At 30.9% G+C, this 20,243-nt stretch overlaps 1 protein-coding gene across 1 annotated transcript in view; it reads right to left on the bottom strand.

Moving 5' to 3' along the window:
* Window positions 1-7,571: 7,571 nt before the first annotated feature.
* The window catches only part of LOC117180416 (ras-specific guanine nucleotide-releasing factor 2-like), a 132,164-nt gene continuing 119,492 nt past the window's right edge, over window positions 7,572-20,243 (bottom strand). Inside the window, exons 27-28 of the mRNA XM_033372918.1 lie at window positions 9,539-9,689; window positions 7,572-7,688 (exon numbers count right to left, since the gene is read on the bottom strand). Of these exons, the coding sequence (XP_033228809.1) occupies window positions 7,572-7,688; window positions 9,539-9,689 (268 nt within the window). The remainder of the gene's footprint in view (window positions 7,689-9,538; window positions 9,690-20,243) is intronic.

Below are 20,243 nucleotides of genomic sequence, written 5' to 3'. Positions count from 1 at the left end.
CCCGCTAGAGTAAAAAACAATTTTGCAATGCGCTTTTGGACCATCCCGCAGTAAAAAAAATAACTTTGTTTGAAAAAACTTACAGCCCACAAATATTTGAACAAAACCGATTTGAAACAAGAAACCTGAAAAAGCTTATAAGATTTCTAAGTGAGTTGCTGAGCCTGATTTTCAAATTAGGCTTTCAATGCTTTGATAAATGTAAAAATATAAGGAAAAAGTTGCCATTTTTTTAAGGTTCCTGGTACTCGTATTAACATTAAAATTGTTAAAATCACCTATGTTTTGTTTAAAAAAATGTCACAAACCAATTATTTGTTGAAAGAATGTTTTTTACGATTTAATATAATTTTACGTTTTTTTAAGTTACATTGCAAAACATTTGGATACAAACAATATAATGAATATAAAGAGCTTTAATAAACAAATGCAATAATCAGCCATTTTTCAAAAGAAAAATGATTTTTTCTCAATTTTATTATTTTTTTATTAGGAACGGAATCCGAAAATTATAAAATTTTGCGGGTGTCTGTCTGTATGTCTGTCTATATGTCTGTATGTATGGTTAATTAAGCAGATATTTCCAAGCAAAATAAAAAATGTAAAGCATTTTCCAAATTAAAAAAAATGTGTCTTAAATTTTCCGGATAGATTAGGAAATTTCATTTGAATCCGTTACTATTTATCAAATGTATTTAAAAACTATCTTAGTTAAATTTCTCGATTAGACAAAAATTTAAAAAGTTATTTGCTGTTCAAAATCTTGAAAATTTTCAACAACAAAAAATATTTGAGTTTTAGAAATATCAGTCTAAATTTCTACTAGATGTGAAATATACGTATTTCGAAACTATTTTCATGAAATTTCTTAATTAGATAAAAGGTCAAAAAGTTGGATCATTTTCGAAAATATGCAATTTTTGTTTTTATGTGATCCGTTTAAAACGTTGTTTTTAGTAGATTTGAATTAAAAATCAATTAATCAATTAGGACCGACATAAAAAATTTCCCTCTACAGATTCCAAAATAATGCATTTGTTTTTTTAATTTGTTTGAAAAAATCATAAAATGTAGTAATTAATCATTAATGTTACTGAATTTAATACGATGATCCCAATTAAAAAGTCGGACAGCGAAAAAAAATGCATTTGTTTAAGAAAATTGTTTGAAAATATAATAAATTTGATGAATGAATTATAAATACTTTCCGAAATTATCATGTTTCCAATTCCAAAAGTTGTAATCGAAAAAAAACAAATTTTTCTTTCGACAAATGCTTTATTAATGAATTTGCTTAATAAATTTGTTTTAAAAATCATAAGATGATTCAACAAATTATGAACTTTTGTCTCATTAAGAAATGTCATAAAAATAGTTTTGAAATACATATATTGTACATCTAGTGGAAATTTAGATTGATATTTCTTAAACTATTAACATTTTTTCTTGTTATTTTTTGTTTTAAATTTTCAAGATTTTGAAGAATATAACTTTTTCAATTTTTGTCTGATCCTAAATTTAACTAAGATAGTTTTTAAATTCATGTGATATATAGTGACGAATTTCAATGCAATTTCCTAGCCATTTATAAGAAACTTTGACAAAAATTTTTAAACTCTAATACAAATTTTTATTTTTTAATTTTGAAAATGTTATACATTTTTTAAATTTTTGTTGGAAATATCAGCTTAACGAACCATACATACAAAAATACAGACGGACATCGACAACATTTTATAATTTTCGGCTGATCATTGCATGTTATGATTAAATTTATTTATAATATTAACAATAATAATCTCAATAAGAAATTTCTTTATCACTATATATTTTTCTCATCCAAATTTTTTGAAATATATCTTTTAAAAAACGTACAATAGAAAATCTTAAAAATCATTTTTTCAATAGGTAATTTGTTTATGAAACATGATTTTGTTTATTACATAATTTTGAAATATCTTCAACTAATGTTACTCCATAAAACTTCGACGATTTCAACCATTTTCATCTTATTGGAGAGCACTAAGAACGTAAAATAAAACAAATGTACATTGTTTCCGTGATATTTGTTTATTTATAAAAACATAGAAAGTCTAATATGAAAATCAAGCTTACGAACTCTCTTAAAAATCTCATCAGTCTTTTGTTCAATTTTTAAAAATCTGAATTAGTCAAAAATTTCTGGGTTGTACGTGATTTTGAACCACAAAAATAATTTCTTTCCTATTTTGCGGTGGCACGTGTTAATACAGTGAAACTCTTTTATAGCGCAGAGAATTATGTAGCAATTTCCTAATTGCGGACGTAAAAATTGGTTCATCGCGGTGAGGCAAGACGTCGCGTCGCCACCGCGAAGCGTCGCGACGTAACACCAAACTTTTTAGAATTTCAACGAGTACCGTCAAACGGGGTAATTTCGTAAATGTGGATTAAATTAAGACATTTCAAAATTGTTAGTTTAAATTATTTCAGTGTGTTTTAACCAGAATCTAAAACCAGTGAAAACCTTAATAAGGCCTCAAAAGGTTCCAGATTGTCGTGAAAGTCCCCTCAGGTAAAATTAAATATAAATTTAAGAACAGCAGGACACTAAAAAAAATATTTTTTTAAATCGAACAAATTATTTCTTTGATATAGGGCAGCCGCCTGTCACCCAGAATAGAAAACCCATGTGAATTTTTTCAAAGCGTGAAAAAAAAGTTCTTAAAATTCATGGGAAATTTGGAAACGATTATTTTCTAAGGAATTTCAGGAGGAAATTGAAAAAACAAATCACAGAACATTTTGAATTATTTCCAAAACATTGTAAAAAGTGTAAAAAATTTTAAAGCAAAGTTTTGCAATTTTGCCATAACACTTAATTTTAGAAAAAACTTGAGTAAGTTTAGGAGACATTTACAAGTTTTGAAACGATTCAAAAATAATTGAAACTTGTCAAGTTTTCTTCTAAATTTTGTAAAATTTCAAAAAAATGAAAGACATTTTTTCGGGTTCCTAGGAAAAATTTAAATAATTTCTTTATTTCAAAAAATTAATTTGAAGAGATTATTTAAAAAGATTTGAGACGATTTTAAAAATAGTCGAAGAAGAATCTAACAATATTTAACGCAATTTTTGAAATTTTGCAGTATATATAGGAAATGCAGAAAAAATTTGAATAATTTCTATAAATTAGAAGGTTTAGAATGTCTGATTGTAAAATAAAAACGAACAAAAATCAGGTAAGTTTAAGAAATATTCAGTAGAATTAAGAATAATTTCGAAAGTTTTCAAGAGAGTAAACAAAATTTTCTTAAAATTGCTGGATAAAATTTAAAAGATGGCAAGGTAATTTTTTGAAATTTGAAATGATATTTGAAAATCTTGAGAAAAATTTGTGTCGTTAAAAATATTGTTACGTATTAAAGACGTTTTAAATAGATAACAAATATTTGTAAACTCGAAAACATTTTCGAAAATTTATCAAATATTTTATGATTTCTTTCAAACTTCTGAAAGTTCTAACCATTATTTAAAAAGACTCGAAATTTTCAAAATATTTTATAAAATCCTATATAATAAAAACATTTCTTTAAAGTCTTTTAGATTCTTTTTTAATACCCCTGCAACATTTAAAATCTTCTAAATTTTCCGAAGAATCTTATGAAAATATTTGTTCTCAATTCTCGAAATTTAATTCAAACATGGATTTATTATAGCACTTCGAAAAATAATTTTTCATTAATTTGATTTTTGCTAAAGATAAGAAAATATTCGTTAATGGTCTTTCTTTAAGAGTGAAAAACAAATATTAAAATATTTGAGCTTCGTTGCAAAGTCTTATTGATTGAAAAAATAACAAATTTCAGAGTTCATTATTTCATTGCAATAGAAAACAATATTTAATGATTTATCATATTCCTTGTTTGTCATTTATAGATATGATAATTATATTATGTAGTTTAAAGAAATGCACTCTTAGTCAAATTTTCAATTAAGATAAGTGATGCAATAAATTGGAATCAAGATAATTACTTGTTTAAACAATTTATTATTGTTAATAATATTATATTTGATTCATTCTAAAAAGATGCAGTTTTTTCTGAAATTTCTGGCTTTTTGTCCAATTTTTAATATGAGTAAATTAAATAATATTTTAATCAGATATTTTTATTTAGACGTGGCTTAATAATTAATTAAACTCAGCAAAAATAATTTTTTAAACAAATTATTATTGTTTATGACAATTTGCATCTATGGAAATGTCTGATAGTGGCTGTTTTTTCAGCAATTTTTACCTTTCTGTCCGTTCGCGCTTAGTAACATAATAATTATTGAAAATTAACCAAAAAGGTTGTTTGAACAATTTAATATTGTTCATAACTATCTTTCCTTATAAAAGTGCTAAAAAGTTGTGTTTTTTTTTATAAAATCTTTAACTTTTCTTCATCTGCTTAATTATTAAAAATTAGGGAAAACTACATTTTTAATAATGTCTTTCTCTTTTTGGAAAAGCGCGAAGATAATTCACATAAAACCACAATACTATTTGCGAAATTATTTTTATTGGGGATGATCTACTCTTCATAAATTAAAAGGCGGTGCAAAGTTAAAGATTTGAGAAAAAACTCGCTGATTTCTAGCACTTATATAAGAAAAGATAGATAAAAGCAATATTAAATTGTTTAAACAACTTTTTTGTTAACTCTAAATAATTATTATCTCTCTAAGTGAAAAAAGAACAGAAAGGTAAAAATGTTCGAAAACTGCAACTATCAGGTATTGATGTAGATGAAGATAGTTATTGACAATAATAATTTGTTCAAACAATTATTTTTGTTAACTTGAATTCTATTAAAAATAGTCCTATTAAAAATTGAAAAAAGCAGAAATTTCAGAAAGAATGTAATCTTTCTAGCATTATTCAAATATAATATTATTTAAAATAATTAATTCCATTTAATTTTTAACCATCTAGTTTTATTATTAAAAAAAATTAATTAATTACTCAAGTGATCAATATTTAATTTAAATTATTAAATTCTTAAGCAAATAAATGGTTTTTGAAACAAAACTTTTCCAACAAAATTTATGAATTTTAAAACAAAAGTTGAATTTTCAACTAAAAAATACTAATTTCAAACGAAAGTAATCAATTTCAAACTGAAATGATCAATCCTTATCTGGAAGAGATGCATTTTAAATAAAAATATGAATTTTTGAGAAAGGAGTTCAATTTTGAACGAATTAGTTTTATTTTCAACCAAAAAGATGCATTTTAAACTAAACTGGTAAATATTTATATTTCTTCTACTGTTTCAAAATCCATATTTTTTAAATATTTATTTTAATTTCTAAAATGTGGAAAAATGGCTAAAAACTTAACATGAAATTATTTAATATATTTTATATAGTTAAAACCAGAAAATACAAAAAAATGGAATAGTTAAGTTTAAAAAAATTAATTTTCAACTAAAACTATCAATCTTTGACTGGAATAGTTGATTTTAAACCAAAAATATGAATTTTCCATAAACAAGATTAATATTTTCTTTCTTTGAAAATTTTCATTTCTGTAGAATTCAAACGAATTCTACAGAAATTTTAAAGCTTTTTTTGTATCCCTTAAAATATTTACAATACATCATGAATTGTTCTGTATTTCTCTAAGTCTTTTATAATCTTCTAACACTCCTGAAACATTCTGAATTCTTCAATATTTTTTAAATTCTCTGAACAATTTTGGATTATTTTCATTCTTTTACATTTTTTTCATTTTCTTGAATGATCTAAATTCTTTTGAATTCAGTGAATTCTTTATATTCTGTTGAACTTCATGAATTTTTCTGAATCCTCTGAATTCTTCCAAATTCTCTCAGTTCTTATGAATTATCTGAATTCTCTTATTTATCTGAATTTTAGGAATTCATCTGAATTGTAAAACTTTAGAGATCTCTAAATTTTTTTTAATTCTCTGAAATGTTTTGAATTCTTTGTATTTTTTTAATTTTTTAAAAAATTATTTATATTCTTTTTAATTCTGTAAAGTGCTTTTAGCACTGTAAATTTTGTTGCTCTTTATGAATTCTTAAAAATATTCAAAAGACATTAAGGAGTTCAAACTAACCTGAAGAATATTCTAATGATTTCAAAATAATTAAAAAGTACTTTTAAATATTCAGTGATATCGCGGAAAGTCAGCAATTTCAGAAGAGTTTAAAGTGCTCAGAAAATTTTTAAACTATTCAAAGAATTCAGAAGAATTGAGAGAGTTTTTGTTTTCTAAGAATACAACAATTTATAAATGAAAAAAACAATATATAAATTTATTTTGTAATGAGTTAAGTTTTTTATTGTGTGATTCTCAATCTATTTCAGAATGTCATCGATTTCAGTTTGGAGTGTTACCTGATTTTCCTTAAATTGTTCGCTTTTTAAACTAATTAATAAGAATTTTACTTCAGCCTTGTATTTTTTTAACGTCAAATAAACTTCTTTGATATCTTGTAATATGGCATATTTTTGTGATTTGATTTTTTAAAAATTTTTATGCTTTTCATCTTTAACTTTTTTAACCAGTTGCTTCTTGAGCTTTGTCTCATCTTTTATTTTTTCTTAATCCTCTTTCTGTTTATCTTTCAAATCCCACATGCCTCTCTCCAAGCTTTGCCAGTCGCAACTAGAGGCAATTTCATTTTTTGTTTCTCATCTCCTTTTTCATTTTTGCTTTTCTTCTTTTTACTACTTATGATTCCAGGCAAAAAAAGATAATCTCTAAATGCTGTACTAATGATACTGGTAGAGGTAGAAAAAAGAAAGTAATAAATTTTATTGTTAACAAACTTATAGTATTATTGGTATGTGGACAGGTTTTGACGGGGTATAATTTTATTATCCGTCACTTAAAACTGCCTCTCCTTAGGAAATTGTAAATTCACTGAAATACTAAGCCTACGTGAAAAATTTAAACAAGTGTCACCATCACAGAACAATCACCAGGAAGCACTCCCGGCCTTACCTCTTATTATTTTAATATTTTTTCTGTATTATTTTATTTTTTCTTATTTCTCGCGGAGTCAAAACCTACCAGCGAAGATGAATCTACGAAATTTTATTTGAATGTCAGAACCTTTTCCGCTAATACTAAACGAGAGGCTGCCACCATCCGGACGACCGAGACCATTGGGCAACAGAGTCACTAGCGGGCACCGGGCCCCGTATCCGTAATCAGAAAGTGAATTCTCATTGTATTAAATCTTTCCGATTGAAGTGTCACCCAACCGGCGTACTTTAACTTTTACTATTTTTATGTATAAATTGAAACGGCCAACACTATTCCGAAGGCCAAAAATTAGTAATTGAGACTATAGACCGGGGTGCATTTCCGAATAAATACGAGTCTGCGAACTCGACTTCCTTGCGATACCTGTTCACGTGATCCCGACAACGGCTCTGATTGGTCAGTAAACTTCGATTTGTAAACCTAGAGTTTCATCTGTTCCGTTGCCATATTGACCTGCCACTCTTGTTCTAACTTTACGAGGCAACACTTAAAAAATTTTAGGACAGGATAATTTAACTATGAGTGACTCTTACGAGCCCAAAGTTTTCACTTTCCTTCGATGGTGACCGGAGATATCGGAAAGCTCGGGAACTGCGCAGGTATGAGGTTTTAAATTTCGGGAAATTCCACGTTCATACGGGCTGTCCTTTTGAAAGTGTTTTTTATATATAATAATTATGCCGCGAGTATTTTCCCGGATTTTTCTTACGTGCTCGAGTCGTGTTCCCGGTTATAAAAAATAAGCTTTAACTGGAGTTTCCTATTTAAGTTCCTTGTTACGGTGAAGATGGAAATAACTCTATAATTGTGTATGGGCTTAGGTCTTTAAAATAGTGAGATGGTCGGTAGTAGAATTAGTTATTCTTTTTAAAAAATTTTGATTTATCTGCTATATCATCAGAGATTGTACGAGTACCTTACCGACAGTAGATCAACCCTCCAAGCCATGAAGGCAGAAAATCTACACAATATCGATCAAGTTAAGAATCTTCAATAACTGAAAATGCTTAACGTCTTAATAACACTATATGGAGAATAATATTTTTAAATTAAAATTAAAATTATTTCTTGAAAAAAAGATCCTACTCCATCTTCACTCCATTGGGTTCATTCACTCCCAATGGAGTGAAGATGGAGTAGGATCTTTTTATAAAGAAATAATTTTAATTTAAAAATATTATTCTCCATCTAGTCTTATTAGGACGTTAAGCATTTTCTGTTATTGAAGATTCTTAACTTGATCGATATCGTGTAGATTTTCTGCCTTCATGGTTTGGAGGGTTCATTTACTGTCGGTAAGGTACAATATCTGATGATATAGCAGATAAATTATTTTTTTTTTTTAATAATTACTTGTATCATTAACACCTAGCTAAAAATTGGCGTCATGTTCTTGAATTAAGATTTCTTATTCTGATCCCTCTAATAGCTTAATTGGAAAAGAATCTGACCGGAAATCAGAAGTTTTGTGGTTCGTTTCCCAATGGAGTGAAGATTGAGTAGGATCATTTTTTCAAGAAATAATTTTAATTTTAACTTAGTTATTCTGTTCTTCTTTCTGTAAAATATAACTTCGACTCGTGCGCATAAAGCAGTTTTCTGGAAATAGAATAAAATCCTTTTGAATATCTTATTGTAATTTTAAATAATGGCCTTTCGAATTTTGAACTTATTTCCTACCCAACCTCCTTCAATTTGAATTAAGAAAATTACTTTAGGAGTGTGTAGACCCAATATGGAAAAAAATTGAAGAAGACGCAGACAAGAAGGTCCGGAAACGTGAACAAGATTCACATAATCTGCACGCATTTCACAAGAATAAAATTGTTACAGAGAAATGCGTGAAAATTATGAAAATCTAAACTTTTGCCCAAAAGGCTCGGAATAAACCGAAATTTAATAGTACACTTTTCCGACATTTTTAACTGGAGTTTTGGGTGAAAATAAATTTAGGAGGAAAATCCCAAAGAGTATTTACGAACACATTACGTCGTTTTCATTACGAAATGAATCTATTATTATTAAAAAATGTTGTTTGTAGTGCGAAAAATTCGGAACAGATCAAATTACTAAAATGAGCATACTGTGAAGATGTTCTGATATTTTTACACATAATTGTAGAAAATAGCCTCGGCTAACCTGAAAATTTGCCACTAAGATTTTCCATTTCCATATCGCTACATACGCACCCATATACACAACTTAGCTAAAGCATCTTAAATAAATTATTTTGGTATATTTTGCAAACGTTTTTGTTGTTTCTATTTTGCTGCTTTCAACTTGGCACAATATGCTTATACGAATCATTATTGAATTATTTACTGAAATACTCACTATTACTTTTTGGCTGAGAATTTTCACAATCGCCATTAGAAAAACTTTCAGTTTCATGAAAAGCATCTTTGTCTGTAGAATTCTGAAATATTTTTGTTTAATATTGAATTGCAAAATTCAAGTTAAAAAGTTAAAGTTGTATTCGTAATTCATATGACTTACCATTGTCAAACATGTCTTCTCAGCCTCACAAGTTTTTCCAATACGATCATTGTCAATAGCTTTAGCGATATAAATATTTTCCTCTAAATGCATTTCAGTCTCATCGTCAATACTGTTATCGAAGCTTCCATTTGCTAATTGCATGTCAAAGCTACGGATCATGCTAATACTAGTAGAATTACATTTTAAAGCAATGTCAAGTATATTCACTTTCTACGGTCAGTGATTGTTACGAAATGATCATCGACACAACTCCGTAGCAGTTTCTATGATAACTGCAGCACCCGTAGCTAGAAGCTGTTCACTTGTAGAATTAGATTCGTCTATACTATATACACTTGAGAAATTGATTTTTTCTTTTTTACATTTCAGCCAGAAAGTGTAGAGTTGCTTAATCTCTTTGAACCACTCCATTCGCAAGAATCATGACTTCGGAACTGCTCTAAAACCTGACAGTCTATTTTAGACTCGATATAAGACAAAAAATCTTGTCATGTGGTTGACGTATCACTTGTTTCTAATTTATTTAATTGATTTTGAGGTGTTTCACCTGTCTCCTCACTAACTTTAATTAGCTGACTATAATATGGTGCATTTTGATCAAATGGACTGAGTCCGCATGTCATAAATCCATTTTTAAAAATTGTCTTTTGTCGAGGGACATCAAAGCAGTATAAAGCACACCAGCAAAAGTTACTATAGTTAAAATGTCACCATTATTCTCTATTCGCTATTCACGCAATGTTTCCTTGAAAGCTATTTTGAAGACTCAAAAAAGACACATCCAGAGGCTGCATCATGTGAGTAGCATTGGGAGGTAAGCCGATGAACTCTATACTATGCTTGACACCAAAATCACTCAATGTTTTTGTCAAACGCGTGCTTCTGATGGGTTAATCCTTAATGTTTACTTTCTCATTAATTATTAAGTTTACAAGAATTATTTATTATTATTTTCGACACCATTTTTCATAAGAAATTCAAAAATATAAAAATGAACTTTAATTATCGAGACCCCTTGTATACAGGAATCCTAGATATACGGCCCTCAGATTTGGTTTTCCCAAGAATGGTCGCCGCACTGCGGATGGGAGTAAAAGGTGTTGTGCAGAGTGTGCGGTAGTCACTGAGGCGTGGCCAAACAGGAGACTGTTGCAGTAAAGCGCTGTGCCTTAACGGTCTAGCCGACTCACTGCGTCATGTTGCCTCCTGTTGCGCCATCTTCACTCTCAATTGTTTGCGATGTGTTTCGCTTATGCCTTTGCTTATACATAAATAATTGCGAAAATTCCGAAAGAAAACAAAAGGCAGCATTTAACATTTAAAGAAAAATTGCAGCTTATACGCGAAGTGAAAAAAGGTGGCTCCAAACAGTACGTGTTACAGAAATATGGTTAGCTGTCATTGGTACTTCATCGGATCGTCTCTATCTACCTCATACGTTAGAAAGAGAGAAAAAGAGGTTCAATCGACTTCGGACATCGAAGTCACACTGTGGTGTTTCAAAATGTCAAAATGTCAAGCGTTGCATTGAGAATAGAAAAAACTGTATTTTTCGTCGACAGTTTATTTAAAATTTATAAAAGTGAATCATTTTCGGAAAAATATTGCCTTCATTAATTTGCATGAAACTCCGTTGGTGCTTTGTTGAAAATAGTTACAGTACAAGTCCGATAAGTATACACTCCCCTTAAAACGTCATCACACGTACGGCACGCACACTAATTGTGGTTCTCCCATTAAGTGTACTATTTTTCTCATGATTGGCGCCCATGATTCACGCATGCGCGCACCTAATATCGTGCTGCTAGAGGGGCCATACGATAAGTCCGCAATTCCTGGAATTTTCCGTCCCTACAGCTCCGAAGTTGGAAAGTTATCAGACTTGTACTGTATGTGTTTTTGGATACTACTCTCTTTGAATGATACCTATGCAAGTGAAGGACCGAGGTGATTCGGCATTCAGACCGATTATTGAGAAGGAAGCTCTTATTTTAAACGAGATGATTAGCAGCCCGCAGGCGTTTAGAGTACGAAGCAGGAAACATATTTATTTTGACGTATAACAACACTTTCTTTCTCACTTCCGTTAAATATTTAATTTACCTTTTGTCCGTATTGGAAAAAAATTTCAAAATATCTTTGACTACGAATTCACCGGAAACGGTTTATACGCCCCTGACTGTTTACAATTGAAGTGGAACTATACCTGGAAAGTTAGCTTCAAGGTCAGTCCCAAAATTGACACTGATTATACGATTTACTGTATCTTATTCCAAACAGATGATGAGATACGAACGATTTACTCTTTCGAAAGATATTTTTGGATTCTTATTCGCGAGAGTGTAATGTGATCGTCCAAATTAGGAATATCAGGTTTTCAACGGATCTTTACGTTTCGGCACTCACAGAATCCGAAAATCATAAAATTTTGTCATCTGCCTGTATGTCTGTCTGTATATCTGTCTTTATATCTGTATGTATGTCTTTCTGTATGCTGTATGTATGTCGGTATGTCCGTCCGTCTGTATGGTTGCCTGAATATTGTAGCCAAGCTAATTTTTGAAGGATTTGTCCAATCGAGTCAGCTTTTAATACACTAATTGAGGTTTCCAAATTTTTTCTAAATTTAAAAGTTTTTGTGAAAGTTTTTTATAGATTTCTGGAAGACTTGAAAATTATCCAAATCGAATTTTTAATTTCGATAAAAATTGGAAAAGTTATATAATTCAGGTGCACGGCAAAAATACTTGAAAAATGATCCGAGTGGCATTTTTAAATTCGATACAAATTTAAAAAGTTATAAGCTTTTCAAAATTTTAAAAATTTAAAAAAAAAGAAAATTTTTTTTAATCGGTTAATAAATATCAATCTTAATTTTAACTAGATACAAAATATATGTATTTTAAAACTATTTTCATGAAATTTTTCAATTAGACAAAAGTTCAGAAAATTGGATAATTTTCAAAAATATGCAATTTTTGTTTTAAGAAATCTGTAACTGTAGAGCGTTGTTTTTAATAGACCTGAACAAGATTTTCAAATAATCTTGATGCTGTTTTTCAAAAGTACACGAATTATCGAGCGCGAAGCGCGAGTTTCGTAACGAGAATGTAGTCGTGCTTTGAGAACCTTATTTAAAAAGAAATTGAAAAAAATTACAGTTAAAACTTAGGACTGTAATTTAGCAGAAGTTTAAATCACAGGTTTAGATTTCAGTTATAATATTTATGATATTTGAAAAAAATGTATTAAAAGCGAACGCATTAAACATACGAAAACGAGCGTGAAGTGCGAGGGCGTACCTGCGCGCCCGAGGCTCCATCAAACTTGACGCCAGGCGCCGCGCTCGTAGCGCGCAATGAGAATGTGCTTGCATAGCGGGCATACTTTATCAGAAATAAAATCTCCATTTCAATAGGTCGCAGTATTGTTTCTGTGAAAATGATATAAGCTTACCTGATGAGACCTGGCGTCGGTAAACGAAAGCTTGAAAACAAAATTTAACATATTATAAAGAAGCACTGGCAAATATGTACAGTGAATGGACTTCATAGACTTCTACAAATTCCTTGATTTCCATAAATGGCATGAATTCCATCAATTTAATAAATTCCGTGAATTTTATCAATTTTGTCAGTTCCTTCAATTTCATGAATTCTGGAAATTCCATATATTTCATAAATTTGGTTAATTTCCATGAATTCCGCGATTGTCGTGAATTCCGTGAATTTGATGAATTTCGTGAATGTCATGCATTTCGTGAATTTCATGAATTTCATGAATTCCTTGAACTCGGTGAATTCCTTGGATTACATTAGGTCAGTGATTTCTTTGTACTCAATTTTTGTCTTAAAATTGCTCTAATACATGTATTAAAATTCTAGACAGTGACTTCATGATTTACAACACTTACAATACATGTATTGGAATTTTCTCATTCCAATGTTATGTTTGCAATTTTCTCATTCCAATGTTATGTTTGCAATTTTCCCTTACGCTTGTATTTTAGAAAAAATGTTATAGAATTTACAACATTTTTAGCCATTAATTTATTTGATCTCACTATATTAGATAGCTTCGATATTCAATGAGAAAAAGATCGTGTAAATACAATACGGCGCGGCGCTCCGTGCTCAACTTCAGGCTGTAGGAACGCGAAATTCCAGGAATTGCGGACATATCAAATGCTCCCTCTAGTACCACGATATTAGGAGCGCGTATGCGTGAATCATGGGCGCAAATCATGAGCAAAGTAGCACACATAGTGGGAGAACCATATTTAAGGTGTATGACGTACGTCTGATGACGTTTTAAGGGGAGTGTACATTTATCGGACGGCAAGTTAGCGGACTTGTTCTGTATTCCCAAAAACGTTTTAAGCGAGTGCGAGCCTACAGTGACAATGTCCGTTTAAAACCGACAAGGACTCGTGTAAAATCAATGCGCCACCGTGTTAAGGCAACATGGAGCAACGAATAGAATCAACATTTCCCGTCGCGTTCATTCAAAATATTATTTTTTTGAATTAACACGAAATCGTTTCGATTCAATGCGATTTGTATTCAAAAAAATCGCCGTGTTGTATTCACAGGATATCTTTCTCCGCATAGTTTTTTTCTATTTTCCTGCACTAATACTAACTAATTCTCCCTGTTTGAATTAGCTTTCAACCACTTTCTCTTTCTCGCTAAATTTGTATCAGTCTCATAAATCAGATTAGTCACTCCTCGGCGCACACGTAAATAAGTAATTAGACTCTCCCGCCACACAGTCCCTCAGAGTTTCACTCTCGATATATCCAATCGATCCAATCACGAGGATCCTTTCGTAACATTGAATGGTACTGATTAGCATGTAATAATTTAATTTCATGCATTAACCACTATCATCTCTAGTCAATTTTTTTATATTGTATTCTTCGAAGCTGAGTTCAGCTTAAAGAAATCCGATTCAAATTGGGTAGTTTGAAGGTCTTTTGAATGGACCATGAACGAACTGAATTTGAAAAAAAATGGATAGTTTGAAAATTATTCAAATCAAATTTTAACGCACCGCTCAGGAAAATTAGCACAGCCGAAAGTCGAGGTTACGAAGCGCTTATGGTTTCTTATTCCCGAGAGCACCGAGTACAAGTACATTCGAACTTGGATTTGAGCACTTTTTTGGTTCTGATCAATCGCTTATATCTAGGCCCCTCAGAATGTACAAATTGGAGACTTGTGAACACTGAGGGTGAACTTACGCAATGTTGAACAACCGTCGCACAGGGTCTGTTCTCAAAAGGCTTCAATCCAGTTTATTTTGAACCAAGTTCGACTGTACTATAATTTTACTCAAATATTTAGGTACATTTACTACAGGTTCTAATCAATTCAGGATGTTCAGTTGGAAGTTCCACAGATCAGGGTCATGGCCAGTTTTGCAATAACAACAACTATTGTAGTAACGCCCTTTCAGGACAACGTTGTGTATCTCTACATGTCGTTTCTGCGTAAGTGGGACACCCAAACTTTAAAAAATATTTAGAATTCTACAGCACATCTTCCAGAATTCTACAATACTAGCGTTAGGGGAAATAGCAACTATGGTATTGGAATAATGCATTTACGTTAGATGTAGTGTAAGTCTTGTAAATCGTGAAGTCCCCGTCCAGCATTACAATATTTATATTAGAGCGTTTGTGAACGAAAATTGTGCTAAAGGAATTTACAGAATTCAAGAAATTCACGGAATTTATTATATTGACAACTTAAAACGAATTCATGAAAATCACGGAATTCGCCGAAATTATGGAATTACTTTACGAAATTAATGGAATCCAAGGAATTTACGAAATTTGAAGGAATACATGAAAAATACAGAATTCGCGAAATTCATCGGATTCATTCACACAAACAATGGAATTCAAGGAATTCGTGGAATAATTTATTTGTTACATAGAATTCGCTGGATTTAGTCAAAGAATCAGAAGAATTCACGAAATATAAGGAATACACAGAATTCATGAAATTCAAAGAATTATTGGAATTCACGGAACTTATTAAATTTAAGGAATCACATGCTATCCGTGAATTCCGTGGGCTATGCGAATTTTATGAATCCCGTGAATTTCATTCGTTCTGTGAACTTTTTGGATTCTGTAAATTGCTTCCTGTCTGTGAATTCCTAAATCCTGTCAATATAATGAATTCCGTGACTTCCGTGAATTCTGTGCATTTCATGAATGTTATGGATCCCGCAAATTCTTAAAATTTCGTCAATTCTTTGAATTTTATAAATTGTTTGTTATATGGAAGTTCCGTAAATTCTTTGCATTTTTTGAATCTGTTAAATACCTTGAATTTCTTGAATTCCATGAATGCCCTGAATTTCGCGAAATCCACGACTTTGTTGCATTCCGTGAATTCCATGAATATTGCGATTTCTGCTAATTCAATGAATACCACGAATTCCACGAATTGCGTGCATTTGAATAATTCTGTGAATTCTTTCGATTCGGTAAGTTCTGTGAATTCAAAGATTTCCGTGAATTCCTTAATTTCCTAAATCCTGTGAATACCGTGAATTCAACGAATAGCGCGAATTCCATACATTTCTTGAATTTTGTGAATTCGTTGAATTTTGTGAATACTGTAAATTCTTGAAATTCCGTAACTTCTTTGGATTCCGTGAATTTCGCGAATTCCTTAAATTCTTTAAATCTTGTGAATTTCTTCAATTCCGTTAATTCTATAAATCCGGCCAATTCCATGAAATCCATTAAATCCGAGCGTTATACGAATTCCGTAAATTCTGTAAATTCTACGAATTCCGTAAATTCTGTAAATTCTACGAATTCCTTAAATTAAAGTTCCAATACATGTGAGGTACCTAATAAATGCCATCATTTGGAAACTACAACAGTATGTATTGGAGCGTAAGCTTCTGTTTCTGAAGTACACATCCAATACATGAAGTGAAAGTTGCCAACAGATATTTTTAAAATTGCAGATAGTATTTTTTCTAGGTACTTAGAATGTGCAGTACACGTGCTGTATGCAAAGCTGGGAACTTTTTGACTTAAAATCTTGCAACGGTATATCAAAACTAAGGTGTATGTGGTGCCATGCTGATACTTGCAAATGAAACTCTGTGCTTGAATTATATCCCCATGCTTTTACGAAAGCAAACGTTAGCTCCACTGACAAGAGCTGATCTTCTACATTTATGTAAAATCCTTTGTGCATTTTCTTGTCGCATTGCTGTTTAAGGAAATTCTTTACCTCTACTTTGTTCACAGAAGTTTGCAAAAGTCAGGCATCTAGATAGAGTGATGCACAGATTGGAGGACCATATCCGCCAAAGGGGAAACTTATATATGCTTCGGAGAACCTCCAGCACTGATATCATATCCCTCTTGTGTGAATATCGACGATCCTCAGAACATGCGGAATCTGCTGTGTTCCAGAAGCATATATCATCAGGTCATCTATATAAACTACATGAGTGATTGTACGCTCGCGATGATTATTCTCGCCGCAGAGGTAACCAAGAGAATTGCGTAATGCTAGAAATAGCGAAAGAAGTACAATAAAAAGAGTAGAAGGGGACTCATAGTGTTGCCGTGAAAAGCACCTAGTGGTATATGGGGTTTTGAGTTATCATACGGTGTTTTCCAGATGAGATGGTAAATCTGGGTTCTCAAAGAAGCATCAATCTCTCTATATATCTCACTTTGTGTGGGTTAACTTCAAACTTCGCAATAGAGAGATGATAAATTTAGAAGAGATTGAGTCGAAAGCTCCAAAGTATATCATACAGGTCACAAAAATATTGCTATCATAGAACGAAGCGTTTTTGTAGACGTTCCTGTCAGTTAACAGGTGCTCCCGGCAGCCTATTACAGATTTTGTCAAGCCACGCTATTCAAAAAACTCTTTCTACATGCCGGAACAACTCTCTCGTTTAGGATTATTTTTAGGTTTATTTTGCAATGTAATCTTCAAAGAAAAATTCGACAAATGTCCAGCCGGATCTCATTCGGTTTTTGTTGAAAATGAAGAAATCGATGAAGACTAACGATAGGTGAGTGAATAAATGTTGATTCTCCTTCATACACCCATCCCACTTCTGTGCTCTTTCCCTTGCGTCAAATAACACCTGTGTTTTAGTTAGAAGACTTTTTTTCTCGAATATCAAAAAGTGTTTTGTGGATTTCTTAAACTACAGAAATATTTTTTGGAGATTTATTGTTTACTATTAGTTTTATATTTTTCTAAACTGTAGCATTAAAATACAATAAAAACATAAATAAAATAATATGAATCTTTTTAGGCATTCACTTCAAATTTCATTATTTACAATGGCGTAAAGAATAAATAATATAAATTCTCATAAAAAAAATTCGGATTCATCACGAAATTAAACAGGATAGACCATGTCTGGACTAGCGCTTTGCAAAAGTTGAGACAGCCTAAATTTAGGATTAGGTTCCCCTATCATGTGGTATATTTTTAGAAGGAAATGTTCCCAAAAAGCGTGCAGACATTAGGATCTGATGAATTTGTTGCATTTAATTTCTATGTTGAGTCCTCCATCCTATCTAATGTACAGCCCAATACCCTAAATTTGAATTAGGGTATCTCCGCACTAATCAAATGTGCTGGATCGACTGACCGGAAGAACCGGTCATTCAGAGGATCCTGATCCTCATCTGTTGCTACAATGTAAGCTCTGATTTAGATTAGGAAACAAGAAAAAAGACGGGATATACTAAAAAAGTACAGAAAGTGCTGAATCTGTGAATGAAAAGAGAAAAAATGGGAACAGGTGTGGGCGGATAAGTGTGAGCCATAAAAATTAAGAGGGCTAACAGGAGCATAAAGTGAAGAATTTATTTCAAGACAGATTGAGTGAGATATGGATTTAAAAATTAGAGGAAGATAAAAGAACGAATGAGAAAGAATATAGAAGACTTATACTCCTGAAAAAGTAAATATTTCAACTTATCGAGATATTTATTTTGTATTGTCTAATCTTTAGTAGCTGATTTTTTATCTAAATAAAGTATTATAATTTCAGTAATAATTATCCAAATTTCACTAATTTATAAAGCTAAATAGTACTTTCCGTTATATGAAGATGAGTTATTTTAATTTTAACCAATTTTAGAGAGAAATTAATTTTCGTTCAAAAGTGTTTATTTGAGTCCTACGGTCTCTTATATAAATAAAAAAACTTTTATTTTTGGTGTCAGAATTATAGATATTAGGTTATTTACCAATGGCATCAGGAAAAATCGCCAAGATAAAGAATAGAGTCCCGATCAGTCCTCATTTTCTCGAAGTAAAGAAAAATTACTAAGAAGGCATTATAATTATAAAAATCGTTATCTTTATCGGTGTAGCACATTAACAAGTCACAAAAATGCTTCAAATTTATGGCACTTTTCCAAGACATGCGAATCCGCGTAACCAAGCATAAAGAATAACTCAAACTGAAGAATAAATATTGAAATAACTATAACAAATAATGTTGGTACTTTATTTTTTAATAGCAGCGGGAGATCGAAATTATTATTTTTTCGATGATACTCTAGAACTAAGATGATGATTGAGTGCCTGCTATGCCTTATTTGACCTTACTATTATTAGAGAATTAAAGCCGGGTGAAAGAAATAAAAAATTATTCAAATATTAAGGAATTGAATTTTAGTAATATGTCTTAGGTTCATTAAATAACTACGAGACAAGAAAAAACAGAACAAAATTGGATAATTTGTCAATTTCTGTTCAGAGATTTTGTAATTTTTATTTTTAGGTAAGGTATGCAAATAATTAGACAAAAATATTTAATCTCGCTCCTTCTTTAAACAAGTACTTACGTTTCAAAATCCGCAGTGATTTTTAATAGTTCTTGTACTAGTCAAAACGGCAATTTCCGACAGTGTTGAAATGATGTTACCAGAGAGAACATAGGGCGATGGAATTGGGCAATAAAAATGTAAACGGCGCATGAATAATACTACTCGATATCATCTGCAAGTGTGCATCTGAAGCATGTGGTACTACGGCTGTTGAAAGAATGATCGGAGATGCTTGGTGGAATGAGAAAATCCGTGTGGCTGTAAAAGAGAAGGAGCAAGCGTGCTCGTAAAAGCTAGATATTAAAGATCTTAGCAATAAGGAGAGGACCATACGTGAGAGTAATAATTGAAATAATAAAAATAATTCAAATAAGAAAAAAAATTAAAGATAATCTAACATTTCAAAATTCTCTTTATTAAAGTTCTATTTAAAAAAAAAGTCATAGTTAAATTTTCTTTATTTTACAGCAACGGTCCATAAGAGCATCCTATAAGAACTACTAAATTTTCTCAAAAAAATCAACTCCTAATTTCACAAATAAATCTGGGGGCAATAATTAATAAAGTGAATTAACAGCGCAATATATTAACTGTAACTAAATAAATTTATTTGGCTTTTATGTAACGAGTTTTTGAATTGTAGATACATTAAGGTGTAACTGGGCAGAGCAGTTTGTGCTTCTGCTTGAGTCTTGTATTGTTACACAATTTATCATAAAATAATCATTTCTCTATTCAGAGTCTTTCTTTACATTATTCTTTGTGAGTTATAAAACCTATGTAGCTTCAGTTTTCAAATAATACAGATCCTTCTACGATTACGTGATTACCTGAACAACCAATTCGCTGTTTTCTTTT

The sequence above is a fragment of the Belonocnema kinseyi genome, chromosome 1 (genome assembly GCF_010883055.1).
Source record: "Belonocnema kinseyi isolate 2016_QV_RU_SX_M_011 chromosome 1, B_treatae_v1, whole genome shotgun sequence".
Taxonomy (NCBI): Eukaryota; Metazoa; Arthropoda; class Insecta; order Hymenoptera; family Cynipidae; genus Belonocnema; species Belonocnema kinseyi.
The sequence above is the reverse complement of the archived record's forward strand: the minus strand, read 5'-3'. Positions and strand labels throughout refer to the sequence as shown.